This window comes from Magnolia sinica, chromosome 5 (genome assembly GCF_029962835.1).
Source record: "Magnolia sinica isolate HGM2019 chromosome 5, MsV1, whole genome shotgun sequence".
NCBI classification, from domain to species: domain Eukaryota; kingdom Viridiplantae; phylum Streptophyta; class Magnoliopsida; order Magnoliales; family Magnoliaceae; genus Magnolia; species Magnolia sinica.
This window is the reverse complement of record NC_080577.1, coordinates 18,341,127-18,364,462: the sequence shown is the minus strand read 5'-3', so window position 1 is coordinate 18,364,462 and position 23,336 is coordinate 18,341,127. Positions and strand designations below refer to the sequence as shown.

The following is a 23,336-nucleotide window of genomic DNA, read 5'->3' as shown; positions in this document are numbered from 1 at the left end:
AATTTCGACAAATTGTATGAGGTTGAGTGTGACGCTTCATACGTCGGAATTGGAGGAGTATTATCACAGGAAGGCAGGTCGGTATCCTTCTACAGCGAGAAGCTCAGCGAAGCCTGAAAGAAGTGGTCGACTTATAAGCTTGAGTTGTACGCAGTTGTTCAGGCATTGCGACATTGGCGGCATTATCTGATTCAAAGAGAATTTGTTTTGTACACTGACCATCAAGCATTAAAGTTTATTAATAGTCAGACTAACGTGAATCGTGTGCATACTAGATGGGTTGCCTTTTTACAGAAATTCACGTTCGTTGTGAAGCACAAGTCAGGGCAGCAGAATAAGGTGGCTAATGCACTTAGCCGTCGTACATCACTACTTATTATGATGAGCAACGAGGTCGTCGGCTTCGACTGTCTCAAAAAGCTGTATGCCGAAGATGAGAACTTCAAAGATTCTTGGATGAAGTGCTAAGAAGGTCACGCCAGTAACCTTCATATACAGGATGATTTTCTCATCAAAGGGAATCGATTGTGCATCCCCCAAAGTTCTTTGAGGGAGCAGATTATTCAGGAGCTACATGGAGGTGGCCTTGGTGGACACCTGGGGCGAGACAAGATGCGAGCTCTTGTGGAAGAGCGGTATTATTGGCCGCGATGTGGGAAAAGCCGTACAACGTTGTCATGTTTGTCAGACCTCCAAGGGGCAATCTCAGAATACGGGCCTCTACACCCCATTACCTGTGCCTAACGGCCCTTGGGAGGATTTATCAATGGACTTCGTACTTGGTCTCCCACGAACACAACGCGGCATGGATTCGGTGTTCGTGGTGGTAGATCGTTTCTCAAAGATGGCGCACTTTATCCCATGCAAGAAGACCCTCGATGCAACACACGTGGCGAATTTATTTTTCAGGGAGGTCGTTCGGCTACACGGGGTCCCCAAGACCATTACTTCTGATCGTGACACGAAGTTCATTAGCCACTTTTGGCGGACTTTATGGAATCGATTCGATACACGACTTCAATTTAGTAGTGCTTACCACCCACAGACTGATGGGCAGACCGAAGTTGTGAATCGCACGTTGGGAAACCTCCTTCGCTGTATTTCAGGAGAAAAACCGAAGCAGTGGGATTTGGCCTTGTCTCAAGTAGAGTTTGCATTCAACAATATGGTGAACCGCTCGACAGGGAGATCACCGTTCCAGATTATTTACGGACGAGTGCCTCGCCACACACTTGACTTGGTCCCTCTGCCCAAGCACCCAGGCACGAGCATTGCAGCAGAACATATGGCAGACAAGATCATGGGCATCCATGCAGAAGTGCAGACCAAGTTACATGCCTCGAACGAGAAGTACAAGGAACAAGCGGACAAGCATCGGCGACAAAAAGTGTTCGAGGTAGGCGACCGCGTTATGGTCCATTTGCGCAAAGAGAGATTTCCGACCGGGACGTACAACAAGTTGAAAAATAAGAAGATTGGACCGGTACCAATCATCCGAAAGATCAATGACAACGCTTATGTTGTTGATCTCCCAGATGACATGGCCATCTCACGGACTTTTAATGTCATGGACCTAACCGAGTATCATGAACCAGAGCATGACGAGAACTCGAGGACGAGTTCTTTTGAAGTGGAGGAGACTGATGTAGAGCAGGTCGCGGACAGTTACATGGCCAAGATGGATCAGAAAAGGTCGACGACAGAAGTGATCCGGACCATCGAACCTTAAATCGGGCGTATCTTGCAATCCGGAATGAGTTATCTGACGTAAAATATATGATTTTGGGGTAGAACGAGCTACTGAAGCCAACCAACCCCGCTATGCCGGGTTGCGCAGCCCGGAATTGCGAAAAACCCCTGGATCGATGGTCGTTTCCCCGTTTTAATTTCGCTTTTACTATAAATAGTAAGTTTTAGTTTGATTATAACTCTTCATCCGTCGGGCTTTAGGAGTTGCGCCCAACGTGAAAAGAGCTTAGAATAATTAGGAGAACGGTTTGGTGAAGCCAAATAGGACACTTACTATTTTTGGCCGAAAACCTTGCGCACTAGTAGACATCACGACCGTCTATAAATAGTAAGTTTACTATTTATAGTAAGTCGCGGATTCTAACAGTTTGAGTTGTAGTTTGATTCTGATTTCTTTCCCATTGCTTGGTACCCCTATTTAAAGGGTTGTGAACTTGTTTTTATTCATCAATTAATCAATTTCGAATTTATTAGAATTTATTTCTATTTTCTGCTTTCTTTCCTCGTGGATTCGAGAAGTCTCTGTGAGGAGTCCAGAGAAGCTCCGTGGATTCGGAGTAGTTATCCTCATCACGTTCATCCTTGCGTCAACCATCTAGAACTATCTTCACATACTTCTCCATTCCCCTCAATGCATATTGGTGTCTAAGTTTCCACAAGAAGTCTCTCTCTCTCTCTCTCTCTCTCTCTCTCTCTCTTTCCATTTGAATAAGAGTGTAATTGCCTCTTTTTTTTGCTCTCTCCAAAGGGACACCTAAATCAGCATAAGGCATTGCACATTTGTGATGAATCATGCACATCATCACCATAACCAAGGTTGTGTTTGGATGCCATATTGGATTGAATTGCGATAATTAGTTCAAATGAGATGCATGACCAATTTGTAATTATCTTAGTGGGCATTCAATGACTAGGAATCCACCCTCAAATTGGAATTGTAGTCATTTCCGGTCCAACTTGAAAGTAACACAATTGAAACTTGGGTGTAAGGCTGTCTGCATAAATACTACATAAGGTAATTGCAATTCAGTTCTTTTATTATTTTTATTTTTTGGATTTTTAATTGTTCCAATTAAAAATCTAAACATGTGGCAAACACAATCCACAAGTCATGAGATATCGTCGGATTGTAGCAGGCAGGCCTACTGCTACAATAAACACTCCACTTACAAACTTCAACAAAAGCAGAATAACGATGGAAATAGGTGGGCTGCAGGATAGATGTTTGTCCCTGGCCAGGTCCATAAGGCCATGCCTTTTGGAAATTCGACCGGGTTTGCCAGGATGGTTACAAGAATCGGCCACTTCGACCCACTTGTTTGGTCTTGAGTCTGGACTCGCCCGAGCGGTAGGGTGAATTGGCTAGACTCGTCCAAGTCATGCCCTAAAATGAAGGGGCAAAACGGATGTACGGCATGTATGAAACACAGACATTATAATGGGCCCCACAGCGTTCGCTCTCCAGGATATCCATGGTGTTGGGGTTACCACTCAATCCGTGCCCATCATATGCTACGTAAGTATATAGCATAACTCCTCATGTTCTAGAACCCATACTCATGGTTGTAGTCCCCACTTATTCTTGGTGGGTAACCGCGGAAGCATACAGAGATGAATCTAAAGAACTAATCCAATTGCACTACACAAGCGCAGAGAAAACACAATAATTTAATATGAAAAAATTATTTTGGGAAAAAATCATCACACAAAGCAATAGATAATCATTATAAAAGCATATATTACAACGGAAGAGAGTTTACCTAATTTGAACAACCTTAAATTAAACCCTCGTTACACCCTTGAAACCCTTTAGATGAATTAGAAACCCTAGAAATACTTCACAATTCCGTTTACACCCATGTTTATAAGCTATGAAAGTATTCCAAACGAAATCGAAAACAAATCCCACAAAATCACAACTTTGCGAAAATCTGCGCGGAATCGTTCGATGGCATTGTACAGACTTCGATATCATTGAAACTAATCGTTTGATGACATCGAATAAACACCTCAACTACCCAAAGGCAAAACATGATTTTCCAAAAATTCTCAATTGCATCGTAATATATTCAATAGCATCGAACATTTCCTTCGATGTCATTGAACACCCTCTGATGGCATTGAAAAAACACCCTAATAGTCTAATGACCGATTGAAGAAAATTCGAAAAATCTCAATGGAATCAAGCACAGTTCAATATTATCGAATGTGGCATCAAACAATCTATCAATGATATCAACAGGCCATGTTTTTTACAAGATTTAAGACATCAAAAACAACAATTATATAAACGGTTTAGATCATTCATGCAAACATGACTCAGACCCGATGGCTGTAGACCCACGTATTCTATAACAATACATCCAACATCCCCTCTCCCATTACTTGCAAACCACTTCCGCTTCCCATGCACCCGCCATTTACGTCTCCAAAAAGTAGTGCCGTCAATGGGCTGGGCTGAGAGCAGAACAAGCCCCGCCGCATGGTAATACCAGACCCAAGCCCATTGTAGGCCCTTCACTGGCCAAAACAAAGAAGCTCGAGCCCGTCCCATGATGATCATACATGGCTTGAGCCCTCCACCTATTTTGTACAAAATCAGGATTATTCATTATCCATGCTGCTCGGCTCTAAGCCGTCAATGGCCCAAAACAAACAAGCTCGAGCCCTGCCGCACCCAAAATACTTTTGAAACCCTCTAAAAATACCTGATGAGCTTTTACAAACAATCTAAACCTATCCCAGTTAATAAATGAGCTTAACTTATAGGTCTGGACCTATCCATCGTGGTTAGTATTTCAGCCCAACCCCAACATGAAGCTAGCCAGGCCCAAAAGCCCAACAGGCCAGCTGGTTCTATTGACCCTAGTCCAAAAGGCAATTAGAAGTTCAAAAATCAAACCACAAATGCCAATGGTATTGCATGTGAAGAGAGTAAGACAGAAAGAGTGTGTGGGCCACTCGTAAAGGGCTGCACCCGTGCATTGAAGAATGGGCCCCACCTGTGCAAACTAAAATCCAAATATAGTCTTTGGGTTGAGGAGTGTTGTGGATTTGGTAAGTCTGGGGTAATAGTTTACTGGATTAGTCCCTGACTGTGGGGTCCACCTTGATGTATGTGTTGTATACCGTCCATCAGTTTTTCCATATCAAGGTGGACTCACCCACTTACCTATCTGCGCCCGAGGAGTAGTGGCTATCATTCACGTGTGCGTTCGGAAAGAAGATGGTCAGGGCTCGACCATGGACTGAGCGCTCGGCCATTGCCTGAACGGTGGCAGCTCTACCGTACATTCTAGCAGTTGTTTGTCAATCTAGATCGTCCAAATCGAGATCTTAATTGTAGGTGGAGCATACCAAAAATAACAGTGATTGGGCAATCTTAACCATTTATTACAAATTGGATTTGGACTGCTGACTATTTTAATCTAAATCGTCCATTTGATAGCTGTGAAACAGACAAGATTATCCAACGGTTATGATTCTAATTTCGGCCTTGATTCATCCACAACTGTACCCATGATTTGGACCTTCTAGGTTGGCGTGCCACAGTTTAATTTCCTAATTCAGCTATTAAAATCAGATGGTTAAGATCAAATGATCTGTGCAGTATGCAAGCTGTACTCCGTCCACAACTGGGCTCACAGTTTGGACGGTCTGGATTAGTTAGCTTCTTTTTTTTTTTTTAACACACACCGTAATGGGATTTCACCCCCTATGGATACTCGAACCGTTGACCAGGTGTTGAAACTCCTTAGAGTCCACCACCGGAGCAAGAGCAAGGATCCGATCAAGATCGGGTTGGTGCACTCAATATAGACCGTCGGTCCCTCTATTCTAACCGTCCATTTCTCGCATATTAGTGCTGTCCACGTGATCAGTGGACCTGCCAGACTTTTGGGCCAGGGAGTGTTTGTACCCCATCTGATGAACGGAGAGTGAAATGCGTATAGCCACTCTCCCGAGTGCACGGGATCCTCTAGCACACCCGTTTTAGACAGTGCGGAAAACACCCAACCACCGTGGTCCCACATGTTATCTGTGTTACATCCACTCCGTCCATCAGGTGAAATCCTCAACAATGGGCCTTGTGAGAAAAAATTAGAGATATAGACAACTCATATGGGCCACACCACAAGGAACAATGGGGTTGGGGGGCCTACATAGGTTTGTGTGTGGGGCTACCAGGTGTGTATCTATCATCAAACCTGTTTATCAGGTCCACACAAGGATGAATGCAAGATAAGAAAAATCAGTCAGACCGAAAACAGGTGGGCCACACCGTATGAACTTATATGTTTTAGGCATGATTTACATCGTTCCCATTGACGTGGCTTGTCTGATAATTTTATCCATCTGATCTTTGATATGGACGGTGCACATAACGATTCCCACCTGATGGGTGGAGTGGATTTCGCAAACACATTGGTGGATCCGACAGAGCTTGGGTGTTTTACGCGCCGTGTAAAACAGGTGTTGCAGACGATTCTAGACCCTCCCGAGTAGCCATGGCACGGCTACACGACATAAGGCAAATCCTTAGGGAAACTACGATACACTGGCAGTACTATGTATGATACGCAGGCGCTTGGAAATTGCATACGTGGCATAAAATTAGTTCAGATTACACTGTCCAAATCACGGGTCCCTGTTTACATTTATCATGAGCAAAATACTACGCTTAGTTGATTATATGACTATTGGATTGGTGGACATTTATTGGACGGTTGGAAATAAAAACAATCCAATAATCGTATTTCAAAAAACATGTGTCCATGAATCAGAGGTTAAGATTGCTCAACCAATCTCGTTTTGGGTCTGTGAATTGAAAACAGTGGGTTCCACAATATAGTCGGCTTAATTTGAATTACTATATTCCACGTGTACAATCCTGAGTGCCTGTGTATCAAGATCAACCGCTGCCTGCGTATAAAAAACTCACCGTTAACAATATCTTGCTCCCCCTTCACGACAATATAGCATATCGGTAAAACGGATAATTATATGATACGCAGCCGGCATATTTTCTTAGCATACACAGGTTTCAATTCTGACAAGTGGGGCCCACTTTTTTGCCAATCCAGACCACTGTTCTGTCACATTCCCACCATGAATGGATAATAACAAAAATCCTCCCAAAATGGGACCTTTTTCATTTGAACTTGGCCAATATCTGTATTTCTCTTCTTTAACCGTATAAGATTATTCTATCAAGGATATTATCAACCTATAATTAATCCATGGTGGGACATAGACGAACAACGGTCTGGATTGTCGTGAAATAGGCCCCACTAGTCAGATTGAAACCCGCGTGTGCATGGTGACCATTTGTCACGTAATGCCACCTTAAAAGAATGCCCTCTCTTTGAGTGGAGCCCACATAATGTACTTGGGGAAATCCTGGGTGTTCTTTCTTTCAAATCTCCATCAAGATGAATAAAGATTTTTTAAAAGAAAAAAAGGGACCAACCAAGTGAACGGATGCCATTTCTTCCAACTTTGGCTTTTGATTTAGTCCCATAAAAACAGTAAAAGAGAGAAGAAGAAACCATTAAAAAATGGCCAACATCACCATGATCATGAGGTCACACTAGTATTAAATTCCAAACAGTTCACCTTTTTTTTATTTTTTATATTTCTTCTACTGGACCAGATCAAAGCAATGGTTGGCCACTGTTTATTATATGATGATGATTGGTCCACCAGAAAAAATGTCATCCATGGACTTGAATCGGGACCGACCAAATTGGATGGTCCACTTAGATAGAACTAACCCAAAAATAGCATTGAATGGACGATGCTATCCATCCAATTCCACTATGTTGAATTAACGGCTAGAAACAAAATGTTCAGTAGTCCGAGCTCAATGCGAAAAATCAGACGGTTGAGATTGTCGGGAGAGCGTGATTTTAGGCTATGCTCCATTCACCTCAAGCCCAATGGTTCTGATGGTCCAGATTGGCTCACATGCATGTTGCATGTGGGGCAAATCAATCACAACCATTGTGCTAGCTCTCCTCCTTAACTTTTTCTCTTTTTTCACCTGCCGTTGCTTGCAAACTCCAACTCCCATGCTCCTTTCTCAAGTTTTCTCTTATTCCTTTTGTTCCTCTCTCTATCTCCCTTCAATCCAAGAAAGCTATGATTCCTCCAACAAAAAGTACAAAACAAAGAGATCTCTCTCCTTTTCAAGGTCCTCGAATGCTTCTTGCCTTGGGAAAATCACAGCTCCCATCTCCTAAATAAAGAGCATTCAAGGAGAAGAGCTTGAGCTTGAATTTAGGCCAGTTTGGAGAGATGGGTGTCAAGGTTCTTCATTTTCTTGTCTTCCTGCTTGCTCTTTCTTGTTCAGGTGAGCAGCATTTTTGAAATAGGCTTTTCCTTTTATGTGTTATCATAGCTGTAATCTGTTGTTTTTTTTTTTTTTTCAAAATGGATTTGTAGTTTATCTTTTTATTTCTTGTGGGTGTTGAGATTCTGCAGTATTGAGGCATTTAGTGGTGTAGAAATTTTGAGATATGTATGCATTTTTATCATTTTGATTTGGGTTTTGTCAGTCATGGGCAATAGATTTCATTGTGTATAGAGCCTGTTTTGAAGCATTGCCAAATCTCATTTTATCATTTTGATTTGGGTTTTGTCAGTCATGGGCAATAGATTTCATTGTGTATAGAGCCTGTTTTGAAGAATTGGCAAATCGCGATTGGTTCCACTACTTGATTGGAAACCATCCATTCTGCATTTGGGCGATGCGGAAACAGAATCCACACTAAGTGGGATATGCTTTCCTGATTTTTCCACCCCATATCTCAATCCAGAGCACAACCAATTTGCAAATAAAAGCAGGAACTTCCATTGCACCCCGAAGGGTACCTTTGGATGCACTATCGAATTGATTTGCAATATTAGTCTAATAAAATGTAATTGCCATTTTTTAGAAGATAACCATATCATTAAACACGCTATCAAAGATACAAAACAAAGAGAGAGACATGCATAGCTGACATTCTCACCCCGCAAAGCTCACTGCAGCCATGGAAAAACATCAAAATAATAATAATAAGAAGCTAAGATGGCCAAAAAAATAGCCACCCAGCTGACGAAGCCTGCTCATCGAAAACATGAGAAGCCCGATCACCCTGCAATGTATCCAGCGAAATCCCTGCAAACTCTGAAAGCGAAAGGGCCTACTCAAATGCCAGAGAAGCAATGCTCCATTTAAGGAAAGAGAGGAGCAACTCTGTCCTCAAATATTCTAGCATTCCTCTCCTTCGAAAACCCCACAGAATTGTGAGCTGGACCATCTTACACATTAAATTTCTCCAGTTTTTGCAGTAATTGTTTAGGGGCTGTACTAAGTTCGGAAACTCTTCTGGGTTTTAAATTTTCTGGTGAAGTAACCATGGTGGGGCTGATAAAACCTGGAGATAAGTTAGTATGTTTTAAGGATGTTTTGTTCAACTAGGAGAAAATTCTCTACTTTTATCATTCAATTCAAGATTTCTAGCATTGATTTTGAATTCAATTTTGGATCTGGGCTTTCATCATCAAACTCCTTCATTCTGATCCTTGCTGGGTTTTTTTTTTTTTCCAGGAACATCTGTTAGAGTATCATCTGGTGGGGGGAGATTATCTTCTTCTCCAGCCAATCACCTGCCGTTTTTGAAACGAAACGGCGCATCTCATATCGGGATTTCAGATGAAGATTACAGGTTATTAAGAGAGATTTGTGGGAAAGGTAGGGATGTGGATTTATACATAAGCATGAAGAACATAGTACCCGTAAGCAAATCCAAAGCTTTAGCCGTTGATTGGGTTCAAAGAGAAGTTTCGACCTTGAATCGATGCACAAACATAAGCAGCATCGTTGTAAACAGTGAAATAATGAAAAAGAATCACCTCCCATTGCTCTTGCCAGCCATAAAGGCCATCGATTCAGCTCTTGCAACTCTGAAACTTGATCCTTCCATTGGATTATCAGCTTCCTTCTCATTGCCTTTCATTGAGGATTGCTTTAGAACGCCTCAGAAGCCTTCCTCTCGGAACTTCAGAGATGTTCTAGCCCAAGTAATTGATTTTCTTCATGGGCCCAAATGTTACTTAACGCTTGAAGCTTCTTGTGGCGAGGAATTGGGTCTTGATGATTGTTTGGCCAATTTGACAACTCGGGCTATCTCTGTTCTTCCTGATCATGATCTCCCACTTCAGATCAATTTAAGAAGATTCCCATCTTCCAGTCCCATCTCTTTCTTTACAGAGAAACCTTTGGTTGAAGAGTTCAAACAGAAAGAATTGAATCACGGAGAAAAACGGCTACCGCCATCTTTGCATAGGGAGCTTCTCTATAGTGCATCAGAATACATCAATGGCATGGCCCAATCGCACATTGACACTCCAGCGTCGGTTCCTGTGATCAATCCAATGACTCCAACAACGGCCACTCCTGTGGTGACCCCACTCACACCCTCACCTCCAACAACAATGACGCCTATCACAACTCCAATGACAACCCCTCCTGCATCATCAGGCATGACAAACCCTCCTCCATCAGGCATGACAAACCCTCCTGCATCATCAGGCCAGAGTTGGTGTGTCGCAAGCCAAAGTGCTTCTGAGACAGCCTTGCAGGTCGCCCTGGACTATGCTTGCGGCTATGGCGGCGCAGACTGTTCGGCAATCCAAAAGGGTGGAAGCTGTTTCAATCCGGATACACTTCGGGATCATGCATCCTATGCATTCAATGACTATTACCAGAAGAACCCGGCTCCAACTAGCTGCAATTTCGGAGGAACAGCTGTGCTTACAAACACTGACCCAAGTAAGTTCCGCTGTCATTGTCGAATAAAATGAGGATACGATTTTATGAATGCATTTATGTGTCAGCACCCATGCATGCTGCCATTGTGCAAATCCGCCTTTTGGCTCAGCCTGCTTCAGACCAGACATAGGCTCCAGTTAATGGACTCTGGGCTTGGGTTTGGCACTTGGGCTCCTGTTGAAGTACTCGGGAACAAGTTTGGGCCTATTTCCCAGTCTGCTAAATAAATAGTCTGACTGAGACCTATCTTGTCTGTTTCGAGAGGATCCAGTACTAGATACTACGAAGCCATCAACCCTAAAGGCCCTGTCCGTGGCCCATTCCTGGGTCATGGTCTAGGCCGTGGCCCACGGCACAGGCTGACCAGTTTTTAGCTCTACGTAATGCAGGCAACATGTGTAATATGTACACTGCAATGCATTCATGTCGATAGCAGGAGCTAACCATCCTGATTTCTTTTCATTATTGCAGGCACTTCAACATGTCAATATCCATCGTCAAGGTAAATATTCCTTGTCAACTTGTCTCGAATTGTCTTAATGAAATATCTTTCACAGTACCTAACCAATATAAGGTTCTTACCTGTGCTTACAATTACAGCCCAACCTCATCTGTTATAAACACGACAAATCCAACCGGATCGACAGTCTTCGGACCAGAACCACCAGGTTCCTTTAGCGCAGCCTCATCGTTGCAGAGCTGGACAATCATTGTCACCTTGGCATGCCTTCTCATGTTGCTAATCGCCGTAGATCATCTCTAGGGAGATGGCACTGAAACAACGATGCTCTTTGCAACAGGAAGACAACTCGCTCACAGACTACTGGTATCAAAGGAAATACTCGTGAATAGGTGAAGGAATGCATTTCCAGTGGGCGTTATCAGTGTTAAATCATCAAACTCGATCACAAACGCTTTTTGATCAAGGAACGCAGAAAACATATACCAGAGATCAACGTAATCTGATGGCTTCTTGTATCATTAGATGCTGTCAAAAATAGTTAGTAGCACTAGTACCCTTCTTTGTAGTGTTAACAGAATAAATCTTCAAGTTCATGTAGAGAATAAATCTTCAAGTTCATTAGCCGTAGGAATGTAGGCTATTGGTAACTTATATAACTCTCTTGTATGGCTCTTTTATTTTAGATTTTCTTTATCGTTTGGTGGATATTTCAGTCTACTGACTTGGATACATCTCATTCTAACAAGAGAATACAAAATCTTCTTAAATTTTCCAACAAGAAATACAAAATCAAATTCCACGTCTAGAAACTACTTCGAGTTTTGAACCGATTTTCTAACATGTCAAAGAAGCCCACCAAAACTATTTTACTACATTTTCTCCTTTCTTGCATAGCATGTTATGAGGCTAACATATTGTTCTGTATGAGCCAATGTATTTCTATCGAAAGACTACAGACGCATCCCAAGCAAAATACACAGAAGTTTCAAGGGTCTGATCAGTTCCATTTATATAAGAGAAAAAACATTTTTTATTTATTTGTCTACGCATACTGTGGAACTTATTTCAAAAGATTACACATGCACCCCAAGCAAGGCAAAAGGAAGGTTCAAGGGTCTGATCATTTTCCTATCCAAGTGTTCCACATGGGTCCCACTTTTCCTAAAATGCTACTTGAGGTTATAGGAATCCCCTTCGACCCCAAGCTTTATAGAGCCCACTGTGATGTTTGTGCTATATCCACTCTGTGACCGTCCATCCGTTTTGCCGGCTCATTTTAAGGCATGGGCCATGCCACAAGAAACAGAAGGGAATGAATACTTACCCGTGAGCGATATCCAAAAAATAAGTGGGCCATGCCACAACAAACAGTGGCGACTGAACGTTCATCCTTCAACCTTCTTGGGGCCACAAAAGTTTTGGATTAGGCTAATATTTGCATTTTCCCTTCATCCAGGTGGGAATCACCATATGAATAGGTTGGATGGCATATAAACATCATGGTGAGTCCCAAGAAGGTTTCAATGGAAGGTATTTCCATTCCTCATGTTTCTTGTGGTGTGGCCTACTTTGAGTTTTGGATCTCCCTCACGTGTGGGTTTATATCTTGAAATGAGCTGCTGAAACAGATGGATGGAGTGGATATAACACAAACATCACAATGGGCCTCATAGGGCTTGGGTTTACAGGCAAGTTGCCATCCCTAATTGCTGGTGAGAATGGGGCCCATTTGCGAAGACAAATATACACATCAGAACAAAAGCAAGCATGGAACAACAGTTATGCAGATGACAGATAAAGTGGCAACTACGGACCGTTGATCAAATGCTTGCTGCAAGCTGCCTACCCTTGAGAAATGTTGTAAAGCCAAAAACCCAGCTCTTGCTAATGAAATGATCGCACCAGCTTGCATTCCTCTGGCAAGCAAATGATATAAGCAATATGAAGAAAATTTTCTTAGAAAGTCATTCAGACATTGGATTCATGCAAGCCTCTGTTTTTGCACAAGGAGGCACCCACTCACCTTAGGTTCATCGCTTGATAAGGAGCAACAATCACAAGCAGCAATGCTAAGAAGGGCAGTTCCAATTCACCTAACCAAGAGTGAGGAGATTATTCAATAGGTCTCATTGCATTATTATCAGTTGACTGCATTACAACTTCAGGATGTCAGAATTTTTACATTGACTGCAACTAAATGATTTAAATACATAACCTGCCAGGAATGTAGTAAAAGAGACGAACCAAGAGTGCCAAGAAAGCACTCCAACCACCATATTCACCCCTGAAAATCAATCAAGAAACAGTTAACTGATAGGGATTAAAATAGATTAAAGGAATCTAAGAAAATAGATTGAAGGAATGAATGATTATATTGACAACTGCTTGACATAGAACTAATGGTAGGTCAGGTGCACCAATGAGCTTTGCTAAGCCCACATATGTGTATAAGGCATCTCAACTACATGCAAACAAATGTGCCAGTGTGGCACACCGGCATGAGATCCAAGCCGTCCATCAAGTTGGCCACGACATGTTGCTCTAGCACAAGTACAAAGAAATGAATGGATTTAAAAAAAAAAAAAAACCCTTCAGGCAAGTTTTTCTAGGCTATATGACCATTCTAACATTGTGGAGCACATGATCAGTAGACCTGCCAGATTTTGAGGCCAGGGGACGAACATTGTGGGACCCATATAATTATGGCTTGGATCTCATGCACATATGGTGGCATGTACATGAACGGGCCTTGTGCACACATGTTCGCTTAGCATACCTATGCATCATTTTCTATGACAATATAAGAACAATGACGCTAGATTCGCTTACTTGATCCATGAGATGACACTTGTTGGTACTTGGAGTGCAAACAGAGGGACAAGAAAAGATTTCTAAATTGCATTTCCCTTGGCAAGCATCAATACCCTGGAAAAATATATCAGCTTCTTGAAACAAATGATTACTATAATTAATTCAGAAATGCCTACAATAACTGTTGATCTTTTAATGGTCCACCACCACCATCATCTTAGCTTTCACCTTAGAAAAATCGGGTTGGCTTTTAAATGGTGGATTGTCAAAAGTTTTATGTTCATCTGGCCACTGGACATCACACTTTCTCATTTACTAAGACTCTGGAACCGGCCACAGCCCACAGTAGAGGATCACATTGACACCACTCACACATCGACAGAGTCTCACCCAGCATTCATCCGCAGCCCAACTATCACATGCATGCCCCAAAGGGTGACAGGGTTGTGGAGCAGTTACCAAATGAACTTTAAGCACTAAGCACCCATACACAAGAAAGGTCGTGATCAAGTAGTTGGTGGCACAAAATAGTATGGAAGCCACAAATGCATGATTTACCATCACCGTTCACATGTTGACATGGTCTAGCCCCAGACTGCACCTCAGCACTACTTTTATGTGCTACCCATATAAGAGAGTTGGTGAACATCTGAAATCTAGAGCAAGGTGTTCCAAAACGGTAACGGTGGCCGTAACGGCTGTTACGACCCTTTTTTTTTGGGAAAAAAACTGTTACAGGGCCGTTACAGGGCCATTATCGACCGTTACAGGGCATTTACAGCTTGTTTTTTCTGTAATGGCCATTTCGATCCTGTAACGCGTAATTGTTATGATCGTTACCGTTACGTAACCGATTTTGAATACCTTGATCTAGAGGAAGCAATGCAAAACAAGCGCACTAGGAACGTTCAATGGTTCTTTCACTCGAAATATTAAACTACAAGAGATAAAGAGATTTGCTCAGCCAAAACATGTGTAGGGCACCCCATCTACACACCACTACATATCCCAGCATGGCACACAGTTGTGAGATCTAGGCTGTCTACCATAGGGGTCCCACTAAGTAGATGCCTTGGCAAAGAGAAAAAAGAAAAAAATCAGTCCTGTTCACTCAGGGCTGGGACAAGGTTTTTGTCAGCCATCCGCCTGTTTCTATTATTGTGTACAGCCTGATGAATGGAGTAGTTGGGAAGCACATCCACATGGTTGAACCACCTCATGGACAGATTAGATTTCTTGTGCATGTGTCATGCTGCCAGTTCTGATAGTGCATAGACATGCTCTTTAGACATGTGTTTTGGCTTCGCAAACAAACACCAAAGATAAATACCATCACTAAAACTCGAAAATATGAAATCTCTAGAATTTTATTTTAAATTGTGCCTCCTTGTTAGTTTGTGTCCATAAAGCATATTGATTCCTCTCCTTTTAAAATAAAGTGAAGGGTTCAGCCCAAGTTGGTATAAGCTCTAACTTTTGACCATGGTATTGTCAATCAATCACAATCAATCAAACAAAAATAAAAGTTCAATGTCTCTGGTTCTAGTTATCCTCTCGTCATGAGTGTACATTTAAACCTTATTGCACCATTCAAGTCGCTTCAGATAGTCCTCTCTTGACTCATTGCTGGAATCTTAACAAACAACAAAATGGAGAGAGGTGAAATTCTTGCTTTTGAGACTGTGAATCACTTTGCATGTGGAAACACCCAAGGCTCTATTATCACAAGGGAGAGAAATGAAGAGCCAAAAAATAAAAAATAAAAAAAGAACTAGCTCTTATCTATCCACTAAATAGAACTCTTTCATGTCACACCTTCTCTCATGTCAGAGGTTGTATTGCTTGGGTAACCAGCATCAATTCAAATTAAGACTACAATGTACTCAAGCCCTTAAACCTTTTATTGGATTACACTGTTTAACTTTAGTTATCTGGGCAGCACATGCCAAACTTCTACAATCTCTGGTATTTCATGGTCAATGCATACATCTTATTTGTAATGATTACTTACATGTATCTCCGTTGGATTTGCAATAGTCATATTGTTCCTATCTCGACAAACACCGTTTTCTGCCTCAACAAAAAAAAGCGTTCACCACCAAACACTCCCTTTTACAAGAACTGTTGTGGGTGACACTTCATTTTCACAAGGATGCTGGTCAATCACCAGAATTCCTCTCATCTGTTGCTATAAACAGGAGATGGAGGCACCATACACGAAGAAGCCTCTAACCAAAGAAATATTCCATTTCACTCCTCTATGGAAGGAAGAGCTTAGTTGAGACATGCTTCACTTCCCATCTTCTGAACCCTTTAGGCCCTTGTTTCGTAGATATGTAAAAATGAGTTCATCTCATTTTCATTAACAGTAATTATGCATCAGAGGTCTTATTTTTAATACATAATTACTATTACATCCAGTTTGGCACTTAGGATTTGGTGGTAAATGGTTGTATTTCAAGTCCAAATAGCTGCTTTTTGCGTTTGTCAGCCTTGGATTTGGAGGTAAACGGAATCGGAGGTATTTCAAATCTAACTTTCTGGTGTGTTTTGAAATCTCAACAAAATGCTAAGATTCTAGAGTAATCCAAAGGAAATGAACAAGAGAGTCACACATATAACAAAGGTGTCTCTAGGCCACTAATTCATTACACACATGGCATGCTGATGATACCTAAAACAATCCAATTATCGGCTGCAACACTAAAATCACATCAAGAGAATGATATGATTCTCCCAAACGTTGGACATCTAAATGGATGATTAAAATACGTCGATAAGTCGCCTATTTGTGATCCTTGCATTTGTGGCCCACCCAAGGGTTAAAATTTCCTCTTTGTTGGCCAAACTAAATATTTTAATGGGCTTATTGCAACCATTCTATCAAATATCACATGTATATACTAATTTGGGATTTGGAAGCTAATTTAGTTAATCAAATCTATCCTGTGAATATATTGAAGAATTCCAATGCTCTCCAAATACAAGCTCCCAAACAGAAGATTTGGATTCCAGTGCATTTCAACCAAACACAACAAGGATACAGAATCAACTTGATTCTAATCAGTGTTTTAAATAGCGCGTAGCGTATAGTGTAGCGTTTTACCCTTTATAGCGTGTAGCGTAAGCTACATAGCGTATAGCGTATGCTACATGATACTTAATATTTTTTTAATTAAAATAATAGAAAAATATGATAAAATTTACAAAATGCATAATTCCTATAATTTTTTTACTGAGAATCTGGATCGTCAATGACATATTTCCACACAAAATCTCTCTATCTCTTTGCCCTCTGACATCTCTAAGTGTGACCTCTTATTATTATTATTATTATTGAAACATCACGAACTCACAATATGGACCACAATTTGGATGGTTTGGATTGATCTAAGTGCTCTATCCACGATATGGGCCACAATTTGGATGGTTTGGATTGATCTAAGTGCTCTATCCACGATATGGACCACAATTTAGATGGTCTAGATTGATCTAATATAGTGCCATGTGTGATGGGGATGAGTCACCACCATTTAAAAATAGGTGTTAAACTAGCATAGAAAAAAAACTGAGAGAGAGAGAGAGAGAGAGAGAGAGAGAGAGAGAGAGAGAGATGACGTTTTAGGTAGCATACACTACGCTACATACTCCGTAGCTTATGCTACGTGCCCCATAGCTTACACTACTAGGGAGCTATGCTACCTACGTACACTACATAGAGTTTTAGTCACGCTACAAGCACTACCAAAAACACTGATTCCAACATAATTGTGATTTGGATTCCAATGCATTTCAAATCCAAGCTTCCAAATGGGCCATTTGAAAGTACTGATTATATATCAGAAATCAATACCTTTGATACAAAATCACTGTTAACTAAAATGAGATGAACTCATTTTTAGGCAACTACCAAACAGGCTCTTAGCTGTCCCAAATTGAAGCCTTTTTCCTCAGTCCGTTTCCACCCCTTATCATCGAATATGTAGCATGCGCATGCATGTGGGTGCATGTGTGTGTATGTGTGCGCACGTGTGAGATGGATGGATAGTACTTTTAGCTATGGTTCTTTGGGACCCAATATCCATTTTCCTGGATCGTGGTAAATGAGAAATAACATGAGAAGAAAAGGCCAATCCTTTCTTGGTTCAAAACATCATTCATGGCAATCGAGCATCCTAGGAAAAAAAATATTCAATGATTCAACAGCAAATACCCATTTTCTTCTATATAAGAAGTTGAGAAACATTTAATTTCGAGGCCATTTCAAACATTTCTTCATCCATCCTAATATATTCATAATGTTACATCATTACTTTCTCGATTACCAACCAATATCACATGCAAAATCACCATAAAATCAGGATAGATAACAACCAAGAGCTGAGAAGTCCTCAATTCCTCATATTCCAATAGCTCCTCACAAAAAAAAAAAAAGCCAAGAAAAATCACTCCCTGTCATCAATTCTTCTTATCCAATTCAATAACCAGTTAATGACAGCCAAGAAATATCAGAATCCCACAACGCGGTTCTGATCCAATTAAGCAACGATGAAAACCCAACAACCCAAAAAAGAAAAAGAAAAATCCATCGATCTGTGGTTACGTGAAAACCCAACGAATTCGACAGAATCACAGAGAGGGAGGGTGCGTCGCAACTTACACAGACGAAACGGAGCATACCCATTGAAGGGTTTCAGCTCTGATCGCAGAATAGCAAACGGCAACGGAGGCAACGCCATTTCCTCGCCTCGAATTCTTCCGGGTGGGTGGAAATCTGCAAAGATAGTTACGGTTGTCAATTCAAATGAGGAGTTTATGATGAATTTAATTAGAAAGATATATCATGTGAAGGAAAGATGTATGTATTGAATTAAGTACCTGAAGGGAAGTGAGTGGTAGTTATTACGGTTGATTTTGGTGCAGCTGAAACTGAAAGAAAGAGGAATCCGTTTAAGGGATAAAATGGGAAGAAAGGAAGTGAAAGAATAGCCGTTAGCAAAGGAGAGAGTGTTGGAACTGTAAAGGAAGAGTCATTTCCTTCTGCTTCTCTGCTATGAGAGAGAGAGAGAGAGAGAGAGAGAGAGATGGGATTTTGACTTCCAGTTCTGGGAGTTAGGGAAGGCAATGGGCCGGATTTGGGCCAGGTAGGGTGGACTCAGCCCAGACTAAGACATGGGCCCAGTTCCAAGCCTGAGCCCAATCAATGGATCTAGCAAGGGCCCTACCCCGCCCAGCCACAAAATTGACCATATCCCTATATTTCTCACTATGAATGTTCCTGATCTATCCACTTATCAGGTGGACCCCACACGCATAAATAAATATACATTTAAATGACACGCACACACATATATAAGTTACTATAAGGTCGACCTCATCAGAATCTTCTCATGAGGTCGAGCTCCATGGGCCCCACCGTGATCTATATCAGACATCCCACCTAACAGTCAAATGCACCCTTCCATGGTGGACCATGGGGCTAAAAATCAGGCCAATCTATAACTTAGGTGGGCTATAAGCCTACTCCATAGACAATAGTTGAGAGTGGATATATACTTATTGAAACCTTCATGATTGTTTATAAGAATTACTGAGATGTGCTTCAAACATACAACACATCTACTGTGTTTGTCCCACTTGCATGAGGGTTATGCTAAATTTCAGCCATATCCAAAAGTCAAGTGGCCCCAACAAGTGCTTTTAGAGGTTTTAGGAATAATTTCACATAGTTTTAGATGGTGTGGCCTACTTGAGTTCTGAATATGGCTGATTTTTTTACATATCCCATAAGCTAGAGTGGACCCACAAATGCATGATATAGATGTTCGATACACATCACGGTGGGGCCCATATAGCTTGACTACCTCGTGGGGCCCATATACACATCACGGTTGGGCCCAAAGAAAAATCTAAACTAACTGAAGTAATTTTGTACTTTTCAGTAGAGATGGCATCAGTCGGCCGGACCGGATTGGGTAAAACTAGGCTAGATCCGAAATCTCAATATTTCAACCCAAATCTGATTTGATCTGGAATCGAGTCTGGGTCATCTAACTCTGACCGACCCGATGGATGGTTGGCCTGATCCAAACTAAGTTCGACTCAGTTAAGGAAACCGAGTCGTCAAATTGGATTAGATATGATTCGACGGTTTGAATCTAATCTAACTGTTTTATGTGATGTGATTCACTTCAGTCTTTCATATATTATATTTTTATGTTCAAGAGCAAAAATTATATACCAAAATGGATGAATAGCTTAGATAAAACATATATATCAAGGTGGCCTCACATGGCTCCGAAACAACTGTGTACACCCTTTCACCTGTGTAATAACGTGTTAACGCGCACTGCCCGTAAGCGCAGCGACGTCCTCTTCACAAATGTATTAGCGTTAACATGTTCTGTGGGGTCTTGTCACGAGGTGTTTGCTATATCCAAACCATACATCCATTTGGTAAGCTCGTCTTAAGTGTGAGACTAAAAATAAGATAGATCTAGCTATCGCTAGACCACACGAATTGTTTAACGGTGAAAATCATACTCTGTTACTATTTGTGGTGTGATTCATATGATCTTGGGATATTATTCGGTTTTTAAATAATGCTACGTAATAATCTCTAAAAATATACGGACGGTGTAAACATAATAAATACATCACCGTGGGGCCATGTAACTTTGATATCCTTTGTCGTATAATTCGGAGCTCGAGGAGCGTCGGTGCTCGTTTCTCACGACACGTAACTACAGCAGCTGGCTGTGTCAGGCAGACGTCATGGCCCACAGAGAGGGAAACGGGATTAGCTACTCCCCCTGACACCGACCACATGGTCGGTGCTATGTGTGCCCACCATGACGTATGTGTTTCATCCATGCCGTCCATCTATTTTAACAAATTATTTTTACACTATGATTTTCAAAAATGAGGTATATCCAAATCTCAAGCGGACCACATTACAGTAAACAATGTTGAATGAGAGTCAACCATTAAAAACATTTCGAGGGCTATAAAAGTTTTGGATCAAGCTGATCTTTGTTTTTTTTCTTCATCTGGGAATATATGACCTAATTAACAGATTGGATGTCAAATAAACAGTATAGTAGGCCCCAGGTGGATTTTAATGGTGAATATCCAATCACTATCATTTTCATGTGGTGTGGTCCACCTGAGATTTATGTTCCTCTCATTTTTGGTATCAAGCAATAACATGATATTTAAAAATGAATGAACGGAGGGGACGAAACACACATATCATGATGGGTCCCATAGAGCAGCAACTACCAGCTACGGAGCCTGTGGCGGGGGAGGAGATGTCTAGCTGCTTTCCCTGTCCACCTGATGAAATTCAAAACTCCATTGCAGAGCATACTTGCAGAGTATACTGTGCTTGCTCCCGGGCGTTTGAAAGCGAGCCAAGCTGGTCTATATCTTGTGAAGCCACATCCACACCAGCGGTAATGTGATAGTTATCATGTTCAGCGAATGCTTCTCTCCATTTCCCACGCAGAAGCTACGTCCCACAGACGGTACTAGCAAATGCACGGGGTTTATTCACCCCGGATCGGATCGGTCCGGGAGGCATGGATCCGAACTTAATCCGAAAATCTTTTAGATCTAGCCTGCCCTACTCGATCCGCGCCTATCCAAGCCGTCGGATCGGGTCGGATCCACCAGATCAGGCCAGGATTGCCCAGCTCTACTTTTAAGCAAAAAAAACTTATAATTAACCGTAAACCAAACTTACTTATCTGAAATAAGTCACTTATCTACTGTGTAAGTAGGAAAAGTAACTTATTTGTTGGTATCCAAACAGGCCCTTAAAAGGAAGTAACTACCATGCTCCCGATTCCGAGCCACACACGTGGCACATGTGGACGGTGAATATCTAAATAAATCATGATGTGATATCCACGTTTGATCAGCCCATGTGTATGAGTGGATGGATGGCGTGGATAAAAAACCATACATCACAGGGGCCCCACAGAGCCCCTGCCTGGACCGAGTCCGCCAGGCAGGGGCAGGACGTAATCTGCTTATGCGAGGGACGTAACTAAGTTCGGTCCCAACTCCAATACTCCCATGTGGACGTTTAGTTGCCAAATAAATTCCAGCATATTACCTGTGTGCTACATCCAACCGTCCAATATTTTGGGCCCACCGATCAGCTTCCTTATTTATTAGCGGCTGTACATTATTTTTTCATGGTGTGGCCCACCTGATGATAAGATGAGTTGAATTTTGAATAAGGCGATTATCATCATGATCCAACCTATTCGACGGTGTGGATGTCGTACGTACACTATAGGTTGGAGGTTATCCGCTGGGCAACAGAAACCTACCGTCCAATGACTTGGATGTGAGCATTTCTCTTTTAAATATATTCAACAGACATGATCAACGATTCCAAATCCAACATAGGCAGGGAAGTAAGATTGATTCACATGATTCTCACCCTTCATTCACATTGGGGCCCACAATTTGGACGGTTGAAGCCGTTGTAAGCATGGATGAGGTAGTTAGTGTTGTCGACTGGATGGTCCGAGCTCTGTCCAAGCCCGTTTGTATAGTAAATCCTGGGCATGAGCCCAGCCCAACCCCTGACATATCAAAACAACCATGCCACTTGACCTTTGTGCAAGATCTAGGCTGCCATAGCACGTATGCTGTAGGGCAAAGATGCTCTTGAAAGCTTAAAAAGGGTCAGGATGGGCTAACAGGCTCTTAGAATAGTTTGGGCCGGGCCCAATTAGTGAATGCTTGGTCCAAGTTCTTTAATCTAGCACCACTATCTGAATAGAAAATGAACAGGGTGTCAATGGGCCGGGTGCACCGATGGGTAGATACCTGGCTCATGAAACCACCCGACATAGGCCTGATATGAGTGTAGCTAAATAGATGTGGGTGTGTGTTTTTCTTTTTTCTTTTTCTTTTTTAGCCCAATTAATAAATAGGTCGGTGGGTGTAACCCAACCCATGCCCGAACCCCATCCGAATCCAACTATACGTCAATAAATAAATGATTACTAATATATATTTATAATCCATGTATTAAAATAGATGATCTTCTAAATCTACTAACTATTTATTCTGACATGGACATGTAGCCCACCTGTGGTGTATAGAATTCTGGTCCTCTATTTGCCTTGAGAATGGATTTTTTATTTTCCTACATTGTATTTGGTCGGCGTCATCACTGACACAATCAACTGCCATATTAAATGCAACATATAATGATAAGGCGCAATCGTATCGTAATAAATTAAAAATTTCTGCTTGTAACCATCAAAAGATCAAAACATTAAGTGTATAAAGGCTTGCGGTACAAGTGTAAGACTCGTGTAGATTTTATATATCCCATCAAGAGCGCACGTGTAGAATTTATGTACCAAATCGGGTGCCTTAATAAAAATGATGTCATTCATACATGACCTGACCTGTGTATGCTGCTTGATAAGCGGGCCGAAGTTGTTTGTTAAAATAGGCCATTGGATTTTT

The 23,336-nt window shown here is 41.6% G+C and overlaps 2 protein-coding genes across 3 annotated transcripts; one reads left to right on the top strand and one right to left on the bottom strand.

The window, feature by feature from the left end:
- Positions 1–7,959: 7,959 nt before the first annotated feature.
- LOC131245627 (glucan endo-1,3-beta-glucosidase 4-like) lies at positions 7,960–11,713 on the top strand. 2 transcript variants are annotated; one of them, XM_058245212.1, is made up of 5 exons: positions 7,960–8,101; positions 9,344–9,487; positions 10,007–10,567; positions 11,039–11,069; positions 11,168–11,685. In XM_058245212.1, exons 1-5 carry the CDS (start codon positions 8,047–8,049, stop codon positions 11,328–11,330), a joined length of 954 nt encoding a protein of 317 aa, XP_058101195.1. In that variant the 5' UTR covers positions 7,960–8,046; the 3' UTR covers positions 11,331–11,685. The 2 variants fall into 2 exon arrangements, with proteins under 2 accessions (XP_058101195.1, XP_058101193.1); XM_058245210.1 differs by having other exon boundaries at positions 9,344–10,567; positions 11,168–11,713.
- Positions 11,714–11,735: 22 nt separating this feature from the next.
- LOC131245628 (cold-regulated 413 inner membrane protein 2, chloroplastic-like) lies at positions 11,736–18,904 on the bottom strand. The gene is made up of 5 exons (XM_058245213.1): positions 18,720–18,904; positions 18,502–18,615; positions 13,213–13,314; positions 13,054–13,123; positions 11,736–12,946 (listed from the first exon to the last, which is right to left on the bottom strand). The coding sequence occupies exons 2-5, from the start codon at positions 18,578–18,580 to the stop codon at positions 12,781–12,783; spliced, it is 417 nt and encodes a 138-aa protein (XP_058101196.1). The 5' UTR covers positions 18,581–18,615; positions 18,720–18,904; the 3' UTR covers positions 11,736–12,780.
- Between the last annotated feature and the right edge of the window lie 4,432 nt (positions 18,905–23,336).